At 43.9% G+C, this 12,014-nt stretch overlaps 1 protein-coding gene across 1 annotated transcript in view; it reads left to right on the top strand.

Moving 5' to 3' along the window:
* ANTXR1 (ANTXR cell adhesion molecule 1) overlaps positions 1 to 12,014 on the top strand; it is a 67,633-nt gene that overhangs the window by 16,298 nt on the left and 39,321 nt on the right. The window contains exons 9-10 of the mRNA XM_030464066.1: positions 2,317 to 2,377; positions 6,088 to 6,186. Coding sequence (XP_030319926.1) covers positions 2,317 to 2,377; positions 6,088 to 6,186 — 160 coding nt within the window. The remainder of the gene's footprint in view (positions 1 to 2,316; positions 2,378 to 6,087; positions 6,187 to 12,014) is intronic.

The following is a 12,014-nucleotide window of genomic DNA, read 5'->3' as shown; positions in this document are numbered from 1 at the left end:
GAAAAGGAGGGTCACAAGGAAGTGTAATTATACAGTAATGAATCTGTGACCTGATCATTTGCATTTGAGATCTGATGAAGTCTTCTCTGATTAATATGCTGCAGTCATTTTTCAATGTGTCTTTATGTGGGAGAGACATAAAGGAAACTTATTTACAATAGTTACTGCTGCCTTGTTTTCACTTTAAGTTAGGGTGAGTGCTTCAAGCATTAGAAAATGATTATTATTCTAAATAAAAATAAATATTGCAGTTGGCACTGTGAAAGCCATGAAGGCCAGCTTTTATAGCCACCTAAATGGATTGGATGGGACACTCTAGCTCATGAAACTTTCACACTTCTTGTATTTGCAGAAAAGAGATGCCAAATAAACAATTTATGCTATATTTATATCCCAGGATACTCATCCCACTAACAAGAAAGAGTTACTAGATTAATGGTCTATATAAAAGCTAATGTAATGCTGTCTTTCAGCACTAAAAATTCACAAGTTAGGGGATTCATATTTTCATAGTCTACTGATACCTATGAATTACTGATTTTGCAACAAAAAAAAATCACAGTTCCTGTTTTTAATCTATGAACACATATGGCATCAAGACACAGGAGCTGTGCATCATCTAATTGAGACACCTGCTAATCCACCACCCCCTGTCTGAGTTGGGTTACACCATAAATGTTTCCCAATGACTGAAGTAATGAATTTCAAACTTAATCGTGTGAGGTATTACTTGATTTATTTTTCCAAAACGAAAGAATTTTATTTTTCAATTCTTAGTTGTGCTTGCTGGCCCCAGCAGTCACTTTGAGAGAAAAATGCTGGATTTTCAGAGAAGCAGAACCTGGAATGTGAAAGGGTTGGGTGGTAGAGAACTGACAGGAGATGAATGGATGGGTAGCTGTAGATGGATACTTCTAAAGAGTCTTCCTACAGTCCTGTTTATTTTTTTGTGTGTTTCCCTTTCTCTCTCTTTCAATTTCTTCTAGTGCTTTTCAGTTCTGTTTTCAACTGTTGACTTTCTCTTTTTTTCCACTTGACAGTTCCAGTTTAACTTTGTTCCTGCAAATCTTTCTCCTCACTTGTCAGGCTGCCAGCAGCTCAGATGGTCCTGGCTCCTTCAGTCCTCTGGTACTCTTTCAATCTCTACCAGCCTTTCTTCTGAGTAACTCACACTTTTGTTTATAAGTTTTAAAAAAATAAATCATATCTCTGTCTGTACCTTGTGCAATTAGGTATTTGAGCAGAGAACTGTGATTGTGGAGAGAAAAAAAAATTCTCTTCTTTACATGGAATTTGTTGTGCTGGTTACTGCTCTTTCCTTACAGATGTTTCAATTTAAAGTTGGGAAAATAATTTTCATGTTGGCTTTGAGTCATGATGCTTGGCTGACATTTACTTGCCTCTTGGAGCTGACCTAAATTTTGCTGGGGATTGTAGGGGCTGCTCAGCCCAATCCTGCACCCCTAGAGCCCTTGGTTGCTGCTGCTGTTCTCACAGGGGTTTCCAGGCACTGTCAGAAGTTTGCTGACTCTGTGCATTGAAGAACTTGAGCTGCTCTTCAGAGCAGGAGAAAGATTGCTGCATGCAAGTTACAGCTTGAGCAGTTTTAGCACCATATGGGAATGAACAGTGTACAACTGGAGCATGGTCCTCCTGCCTGGCAAGCAGTCTGCCAAGTCTTTGTGTAAATCACTGTCTGTAAAGTGGTGAAGACATCCTGGTTAAGTTTGATTTAAGTAAAGATCAATTGTCCATGCAGCTTGATTTGAAATCACAGCCCTGCTGTAGGGGTGTACTCAGGTATGTTCTCATCCAGCACATTAAAAATGGAACAAGTTTAGAACCTTATGGTGAGACTTGAGAAGTGCCTGGTAGGATGTTTTAATGCAAAAGCAAACAGCTTAGTGTAAAATTGACTCTTTATTTGCAGTTTTGGGCTCCAGAAAAATTCTAGGGAGGGAGGTATGACAGCAAAATGAGGGCAAGCCCATCACTACACCAACTCATTAATTGTTAGGGCTCAAAATCTGCACCATAAGTTGTACCACAGGCAAGGGCTGAGGTGCTGAGGTACTGGAGAGGCTGGGATCTGTTGCTTTTTTTCCTACACAACAATAGTTTGTGGGAGAGCAAGGACCCAGCTGTGGTTGGCTTATGGTGAAAGCTAGGATGGCATCACCGGCTGCAAAGCACAACTGGAGTTAACTGGAGTTAAGCATTTGTGTCAGAACAAGCTCACTCTCTTGCTCACATTTATATTTGTGTTTCTATAGAAACAAATCTGATGCTTCATGGTGGTTTTTTTCTGTCTTTTAGATTTTAAAGAAATCCTGTATAGAGATTCTGGCAGCAGAGCCCTCCAGTATATGTGCTGGGGGTAAGTATGAATTGAGGCTTTCATTCATATTGCCTTAAAAAAACCCCAACGTTTTTCTGTTCATTTCCAATTGCTGGAGAGTGCAAAAGGACCTAATTAACTGGACCTAAACCTTCTGTGCTTTTTTTGTGATTTTGTTGTTTTTTTAATTTTACATTGACTTATGTATTTCCCATTCCTGCCAAATGATGTTGACTGGGGGGTTCTTACAGGAAAGGTTTCAATTTGACAATTTTTCCTTCAACCCACTCTGTCTTACTTCTCATCCCCCAGCACCAAGTCCTTTTCCTCAGGGCTGCTCTCGAGCCAGGCACTGCCCACCCTACATTGGTGCTTGGGATTGTCTCAACCCAGGTGCAGGACTTTGCATTGGTCTTGCTGAACTTCATGAGGCTGGCATGGGCCCAGCTCTCCAGCCTGTTAGGGTCCCTCTGGATGCCATCCCTCCCCTCCAGCACGTCATCCACACCACAGCTTGAGGTCATCAGTGACCTTGCTGAGGATGCACTCAGTGCCACCCCATGTCACCAACAAAGATGTTAAACAGGATGGGTCCCAACACTGATCCTTGAGGGACTCCACTTGTCACTGGCCTCCACCTGGACATGGACTCATTGACACCACTCTTTGGTGTGGCCAGTTCTTTAGCCACCAAGTGGTCCCTCCATCAAACCCCTCTTTTACCAACTTGGAGACCAGGATATTGTGTGAGACTGTGCTGAAGGTTTTGCTCAGGTCCGGGTAAATAACATCAGTTGCTTTTCCCTCCTCTATTGATGTTGTGACCTTATCACAGAAGGTCACAAGTTTTGTCAGGCACCATTTGCCCTTGGTGAAGCTGTGCTGATCATGCCCAATCACCTCTTCTTTATTCTTCTGCTCCATCAGTGGCTCCAGGGGGATCTGCTCCATGATCTTACCAGACACAGAGGTGAGACTGACCAGCCTATAGTTCCCTGGATCTTCCTTCTTTCCCTTTTTGAAAATAGGGGTTATGTTTCCCCTTTTCCAGTGAGTGGGGACTTCACCAGACTTCCATGACTTCTGGAATATAATTGACAGTGGTTTAGCAACCACATCCCCAGTTCCCTCAGTACCTGTGGGTGTATCCTGTCGGGTCCCATGGACTTGTACCCTTTCAGGTTCTTCAGATGGTCACAAACCTGATCTTCACTTACACTTGGCAGTTCTTCCTTCCAACCTTTGCCATTGTCTTCTGTGACTTTGGGAGTGTGGCTGGAGCCCTCAGTGAAGACTGAGCTAAAGAAGTCATTGAGAACCTTAGATTTTTCCATGTCATTGTCACTAGTTCTCCTCTTTCCTTTCTGAGGGGGCCCACGCCTGCCTTAGTCTTCCTTTGTTGTTAATAAAGCTATAGAAATTCTTTGCTCTTCCCCTTGATCTCCCTGGCTAGATTTAATTCTGTTCTAACCAGGTTTCTTGCTGCTCACACAGCTTCCTCACATGCCCCCCACTCTAGCTGTCCTTTCTCCCATTACTTGTAGAGTTTCTTTTGTGTGATAGTGTGTCCAGGAGCTCCCTGTTCATCCAGGCAGCTCTTTCCTGCCTTGCTCTTTCTCAGTATACTTTGCCTCTCGACATGGAGAAGGGGATCCTTGAACACTGAGCAGCTGTCCTGGGGCCCCCTTCCCACTAGGGCTTTGTCCCACAGGACTTTGGGCAGCAGATCCCTGCAGTGATCAAAGTCTGCACGCCTGAAGTCCAGGGTTGTAAGCTTGGAATACAACTTTCTAGATGCCCTGAGGATCTTAAATTCAAGTACTTCATGATCACTGCAGCCAAGGTTGTCCCTGAGCCTCTCGTTGGTCACTAGCTCTTCCCTGTTGCCAATTTATAAAATTGGTAGTGATGCTTGTATAATGCCACAAGTCAGAGGATGACTTATAAACATCTTTAACACTTTCTAATACTTTTGTCAGTTGCTTTTACATCTTATCACTCCCATTCATTAAGTCTTAATGAGAACAAGGAGGAAATGTACAGCTGTATCCAGCAGAGCAGAAATGTGCAGGGGTTTTATATAAACCATGAACACTGGAATCTGTCCAGTACTTCACAAGAGGAGCAATGTTAACCCTGAAAAATGCCAACAGTTATTTAGATGTTCAGTTCAAGGCCTTATGTCCAAATCTGGACAAATACTCCATTGGTCTGGAGCTGCAGCTGATTCCATCATTTAGAACTTTGAGATTACTGAAAGTGTCATTGACAATGCAAGACAGGAGCATTAATATCTTTTTGACGTATATTTTTGTAAATATAGCTCTGACACGTCATGTTTTCTTGTTTCTGTGCACATTCTTGAAGAGTGCTAATAACACTTGCTTTTTTCCCCAGCAGTTGAGACTTCTGTGATTTCTCTTAAGTATTCATCAGCCCCCACACTCCTGAGCAGGGCTCTTCTCCCCCTTTCTTCCCAAAAGCTCTTGGACAACACATAATGGGCCTGGGAGGCAGCTTCCCTGGCTAGATGTGGTGGGATGATTTGCAGCTTGGCTGTAAATGAAGTGGGACCTGGAAGGCAGCCCAGATTCCAGAGCAAATCTGCTTTTTTGAGAAGCTCAGTGCATGAGTCCTTCAGGGAGATGAAAGAAGATGGGAACTGTGTAGTGCAAGGTGAAAACTTCCAATCTGCAAAAACTAGGTCACTTGTTGCTCCAGGAACTTTTAAAATCAAGGTCTTTTTTCTGATTATTTCTGATCACTCCTTCACTGTCTTGGATAATCAAACATTTTGTGTTCAAACAGTGAAACATCAATGAGTGCCTCTCCTAAATAGCAACAGGAATTGTGGGGGCTGCTTCCTTGGCCCTGGGGAACTGCAGAGTTTCAGTCCCTGTGTCTGCTGCCAGAACTTTCCTGGGACTGTGGCCCCGTTTCAAAAATCTGAAAGCCCCAAACTGGTGCTTTCCGTGCAAGGCAGCCTTAATGCTGGTGGCTGCAGGAAGTCTGCAAACCAGTACTGGGTTCAAGTAATTGGGATAACAAGGGGATGTTAGAGAGGAGTCTGAAAGAGATGTGAGGATATGGTCTCATTGCTCAGCCCTGCTTCTTCCAAAAAGGATGGCTCAGGTCAGTGCTTGGGGGCTGTCCTGGATGCTTTCTGCTTGCACTGTAACTCACAGTGACTTCGTGGAGTTGATTTGGAGGAACAAGACTTGGGGAAATGCCCCCAGACTCTGAGATCATGGCCTTTATCCATAGACCAGAAAGCTGATTGTTTGCTGCACTCCCCTGTCACTGAGTGGAGATGAATCCCCCCAAGGAGCCAGGGTCATGCTATGGAGTGCAGGATGTATCAATTGCTGTGAGTTTTGTCACACTTTTGCGGTTACCTAGGAACTTCTCCAAGTGATTTGCCACTGAAGCTTTTGTCCTTTCCACATAAAAATACACAAAACTTTCTGCCATTAAAATGGCAACCTGGGGAGTGGGCGGGCTCAGAGCATCCGAAGCTTTGTGTTTTCACTGAGGCTCAGTTAAAATGTTTCTGCTGTCTTCTGAAAACTCAAATCCAGGTTGGGTAGGGAAAGAGTGGAAGTTCAATTTCTAACAGTTTTAAAAGCTAAAAATTGTTAAATTGCAATTTTAGCTGAAGAGAGCTCAAGTGAAAACTTCTGACATCTGTGCCTACACAAAGGACTCTTCTTTGCCTCTGTATCAATAATCCTCTGTCTGTTTTCCTGCAGAGTCATTCCAGGTTGTTGTGAGAGGAAATGGCTTTCGGCACGCCCGCAACGTGGACAGAGTCCTCTGCAGCTTCAGGATCAATGACACTGTCACTCTCAGTAAGCTGTTTTGATACAGATTTTTCCTTCTGACTCTGCACTGTCAGACATTTGCTTGCAAAACATTTTGTAGCTCAAATGTGTTGTCTGTGAAGGTAATAATTATGGGGTGAGGAGCTATGGAATTTTTGCAATGACATTTATGTTTTTAGAGGGAAATTGATGGTGGGGTTGGATGCTGCATGGATGTGAACAGATAAGATTGAGCTACAGAGGGGACAAAATATAGGCTAAGAGCCTATATAATAGAGGCTAAGAATAAGCTTGCCTGTATCTGTGTGTGTCTTGCTGGGTTATGCAGTGGATCACAGGCCTGTTTCTCTCCTTACCCATGAGCTGTGGTACATAACATGCCTGGTGATGCAGCTCACATAAAGGTTGCTGTTGGTATTGGAGCAATGTCTGAGGCTTTGCTGGGCTTCTCTGGATGCAGCTTGGGGAGTTCATCAAGGAAAAGCAGCAAATTGGACCCTGGGTGTCTGGACTTTTTGTGAAGGGTACTGAGAGCCATTTAGCTGGAAGAACTAATGAGCCTCTTGTTCTCAACTGGCATGCCTGCACACACAGATAGGAAACCAGATAGCATTACTCATAGCTGCCACCACCAGTGACAGTAGAATTCCTCTTTTCTAACACAGAATCTACTCAGAAGCTGCCTGATCATTTTGGAGGTGGTCTTGACCTTTTTGAGTATAAAATGAATTGTTTTTTAAAGCCCAATAGCTCAGTGTTGGACTTGCTTGTGCTTTGAGCATTGTGTAATCTGCTCTTTGGAGGAGGGGAAGAGTTTCCTGAGGTTGTTTGCCCTGTGAAGAATGCCACTGGGTGTCTGGGTGTGTTCACAGGACTGTGAGTGTGTGTAATTTGTCCTGAGTGGCTGTGGAACTGTTCTGCTGCTCCTCTCTAGAGCAGGCAAGGTCTTGAATTGCCAACTCTTGTGTCACTGAGCAGGAAGCTTGGCTGGCTGTGGTTCCCAGCTGCTTAATTCAGATATGGTGGGTGTTGAGGACAAAAAGAGCAGAAGCTGGAGGGCCAGGTGTCCAGGCAGGAGCAACTGGTGTTGGTAGTGGGAAACAGGGAAAGAGAGGGATCCAAATAAAAGCACTGGGCTGGAGGGGATGTGGTGAATTGACTGCTTTGTAGGCATTTCCATGCAGCCCTGAGACAAGTGCTACAGATGTGTGAACAAATGAGAGGTGGCTTTTGAAAAAGAACAGCAAAGGCAACCACAGATTCATGCTTTTTATTTTAAACTCCATAAAATTGGACCCAAAGCTGACAAGTGGCCAGAATTCCTTAAATCTGGATCATGGATGTATTAAAGTGTTGAACCATTTCTGGTTTCTTGCCAAAGTTTTGTTTGGATCACATATGTTATGAAGTCTCTTGTAAGTCTCTAGAGCTGGGCAGCAAACCTTCCCTGCTCCCTCCACCTGGAAGATTCCAATGGAAATGTAATTGCTGTTCAAATATTTTTAAGTTTTCTTTTCATCAAAAGTCTGAAGCCATGTGGTACAAACTGAAAAGCCTTTGGGTTTAGTTGCTGGAAGCTGATGGTTTGTAGCATTCTTAGTTTGCATGTCTGTTGGTTTTCTTCAATTAAAATGTGAATATCCTGAACATATAATTTGGGAGAAAAATTCCACTTTGTGGAGAGCTACTTCAGTTCCAGAGAAATGTTAGTGAAGGGTTTTTCAGGAAGCTGAATTTTATGCTAAGAAATTCATAGATGTGTAAGGGAAGTTAGAGGAGTTACAAGACCACTGCTCAGCCTGAGAGAAACCCCTTAAGTTGCAAAGTGCCCATGTCATCCTGCTTCTCTCTCCAATGTAAAGTCTCTTCAGCCCTTGATTTGCTGTTCCACTTTTTTCTTCCAGAGAAAACTGCTTCCTCCCTTCTTGTCCTTAGCTTGAAAGTCACCTCTGTTACCTGGGGCTGTGACCTGATGCTTTATCCCAGTTGCTTCTCAGCTTCCTCAGAGCTGGCTGGCTCTGGACCAAGGCATCCTTGGAATCATCCTAAAGTCTTCCCAGAGCTAATAACCTTATCCATCAGCTTTCCACTATTCAGTGTATCCTGTCTGTGGAGACACAAAGCCATTCAGCATTGCCAATGGGAGGAACTGTTTGCCAGGGTTACCTTGCTCCCAAACACTGTGACCTGGTGGTGATGAGGAAGAAGACTCCTTCCTCTCCTTCTGTGTGCTGACTGCTGGTCTAGCTGAGTTTCTGGATTTTTTTTTTTATGGTGTCTGTCATCATTTTATATTAGCTTTTAGGAAAGATCAATTTATTGTAGCACAACCCCTGGGCTTTCTGTTTGAAGCTGTCTCCCTGTCTCCACAAAATGACTGCAGAAAATGAGGCTAAGGGCCAAATATGGTCCTTGCCTCTGACCTGATGCATTTATTGTGTCCTGAATTGATGCATGGGTGAAAAGTGAGCTCATTCTCCTTGGCACTGCACTAAGACTTCTCAGTTTGTTTTGCACAGCCCCTGATTGTTTGATGCAGTGACCTGGAAGTGAGAGGCCTCAATCTCCAGTCCCCAGCTCAAGACCTTCCCTGGTTGAAGGAGCTCAACAGTTGCTCATCTGTGTTCTCAAACCCCAGGTCTCTCCTGGTGGGAACTGGCAGTGCTCTGCTAACTTTAAGCTGCTCAATATGAGAGGTATCCTGGTGTTTGCCTCTGTGGCACTTCACTGCAAACAGCAGCTAACAGAAGAGTTAAGTGAAGGAGAATTTTATGGAAACCTTATGGAGATTGAACAGCTCAGATGTTTTTGTTTGCTTGAAACCTCCCAGCCTTGGATTGTATCAGGGAGAGAAGTATTTTTAAAGATAACACTAAGCCAACAGTTCCTCAAATCTTAAATTATCCCAGATGAACTGTAGACCAGCACAGCTAGGACTTGCTGAGGTTAAGGGTGTGAGCTAATAGACTTTTATTTGGATTACTGGCAGGGTAAAGTGGCAGGTGAAGAGAGCATCAGCTCATAATGCTCAGAGCTATGGGATACAAAAGGTGAACATCTGTAGAAACCATACAGAATATTTGGCTGAGCAGTGCTGTAATCAGAGGCATGTTCAGCAGCAGGGTGTTTGCTGCCAGCAGCAGGACCTGGGAGAATTGGTTTCAGACTGCACAGAGTTAAAAGTAATTACAGAGTGCAATGAGTTATGGCTGCTTTGTGGTGCTAAAATGCCTTTGTCTGCCCAGATCGTGCAGGATCCAGCAAAGAGAGTTCTAGGCATGGAGGTGAGCTCAGTCCTAGGAAATTTAAAGCTGAATAGAGAGAGGAAAGAGCACCCCAGAGGTGGGGGTAGATCTTTTGCATTCTAGTGAATACACTGAACACTTGGCCAAAGCTCATCATTTGCAAAACCAGCCTGATTTTTTTTTTTCCCAGTACAGAGTACCAGAAGTGAGGAAAAAATGAGGCAGAGACAGTGGGAGCAGAACTTTGCCAGGTAGCAGTGAAGAGTGAGCTGTACAGGGAACTATATCCCAAAACAGTCCAATAAATGCCTTCTAAATATTGTCTTCTGTTTTCAAAGCCTAGCAGGTTGTTCTATTTTCCCTACCTTTCCTTTTTCTAGCAACACAGTACTTTTTTTTGTGGTCTCTTTATTTTCTCACAGACTGGTCACTCTTAGCACGGGGGTGTTTTGCCTTGTGATCCCACTCTCTAATCCTCCATTCCTCTACCTGAACCCTCACTTTAACGCTCCACTGAATCCACTGAATCTTTTCCTTTTTTTTTTCTTCCATTTTTTTCCCTTTTGCTTTTTTCCCTTTTGCTTTTTTTCCTTTTATTTTACTGTACTACCTTTACCTCTCTTGATACTGTGGTGCTGGAGATGTCCCTTGCTGTGACATCAGCATTTCTGTGCAAATAAGGATGCAGGAGCTTATGGTAACAGCTCAGGCTGATGTGGAACTGATGCTGGGGTCAGATTCCTGCCTGGGAGTGACCCTGTTGAACTCCTGCCCTCCTGAGCTGCCACTTGTGAGCATGAGCAATTAATAGTGTGGTGATTTGCCAAGTCCCATTATTAGTCCTGAAGCTGTGTGTGACAGAACTGTGTGCACAGCAGACGAAGCCATCAGAGAAAATGAGATTCCTTCCAAATCCTTTCTTTTCATCTAGAGATTGTAATGAATGTGATACCATTATTCTGTGCTTATCTGTATCTTCCCCCCATCCCCTAACTCTGCTCTGAAAGGCTTTGGCATTTGAAGCTCATGTGTCCCTACACAAAGCAGAGCAATTACAGCATGAGCTCAGTGTGGTTTTCATTACAGCATTAACAAAACATTTTTTATTTATGGGTCTTTCTCGTTGGCAGTTTCTCCGGCTCAGAGACTGTTCTAGTGTCTTTCTACATTCCTATATCCCCACAAAATGGGTTTGAAATAAAAACTTTGCTTGCAGAGTTGTCACAAGGAGTGGCACAAAAGGGAGGAGCCCTGCAGGATGGGCAGATGCTCTGCTTTGCTGGGTGTGCAGAGAATTCTGGACCTGTTTTGTCTCACTGAGGTGACAGAGGGACCATGGAAGTACCTGGGCCCACAGTGACTCAGGGCTGAAGTTGCCCAGATGTTTCTGAGGGTGTCTTATTGAGAGCAGCCAGATTCCCCCCCAAGTTTGTCTGTAACAGTCCAGAGTCTTCTCTGCTAACAGAAAACCAGGCTAAAGCATTTGCTGAGATGTACTTCAGCTGGATGCAAACCATAAATACAGGGGTAGCAGAAGGAAATCAATGGTCTCTGATAATGGGAAGTTTGGCAAACAGCTTTTGCAGCCTCTTCTGGATTAAAATACTGCTGTTATTGTGAGCCCAGCAATCAGCACCTGGGACATTGCAGCAGCAGTTTGGAAATGTTGTATTTTATTAAACCCTTCTGTAAGGGACCTTTCTCAGTATGCCAGTCAGTTCTTGGATGAGCCAAAGAAAAGGCTGCTAATTTTACCTTGGTTATATGGCTAAAAGTATCATGATCTGTCTTGGTCACCTTTGGGTTTTTGTACCTCTCTTTTATTGAGATTTGCTCTTCTGAATTAAAACATCGTGCATATATTGAGGCTTTTATTATTATGGTTGGGAAGTACTCCAAGTCCTGTCTTGCCAGAGAGTTACACCCTGCTAATGGCAAGAGAAACTATTCACTAATGCTGGGGATAATAGGTTTTACAGGCTACAGATAGCTGTTAAAAGGTGTAGGAATGCTGGGTAGCAAATTACTGGAATTCGGGCACCTTGCTGAAAGGGCATCCAGAGAAAACAGATGTATTTTTGTGAGATGTTTGACCCTTCTCCATTTCTCCAGACTGTGCTTAGAGGTTAATGCCTCAGTACTGACTAGTTTTAGTTGCCCATGAGTACAGTGTCCTGTGAGGTTTTTTTAATACAGTGAGAAAGTTATTTCACTTGATGGAGTGATTGGAGGTACAGGGAGAGGGGGCAAATTGTGGGCTGGCTCTCAGATGTGAGGTGTTCAATGGATCTGAACCAGATGGTTCAGATGGATCAATGGATCTGGATCTGCCCAGGCTCTGCCCTTGATGGGTGCCTGAGATGCCACAGGCCCTGGGCATCATTTCTGTAAAACTGTCCAAGAAGACAAAGTGAATTCTTCCTGGTCAGGCAGCTGAGAGCAGAAATCACTTCCTGGGCAGCAAAGTCAGCAACACGGAGTCGAGTGCTCCACCCCCTGCCTTCCACAGCTCTTCCACTGGTATTGTCAACTGAGAGATGTCCAAACCACAAAATTCAGATTTTGGCACGAGGTGTAGAGCTGGGGAGCATTCAGGCCCATCTCTTACTG

The sequence above is a fragment of the Calypte anna genome, chromosome 22, assembly GCF_003957555.1.
Source record: "Calypte anna isolate BGI_N300 chromosome 22, bCalAnn1_v1.p, whole genome shotgun sequence".
NCBI classification, from domain to species: Eukaryota; Metazoa; Chordata; class Aves; order Apodiformes; family Trochilidae; genus Calypte; species Calypte anna.
Note: the sequence above shows the minus strand (reverse complement) of the source record. Positions and strands in the feature narration are given on the sequence as shown.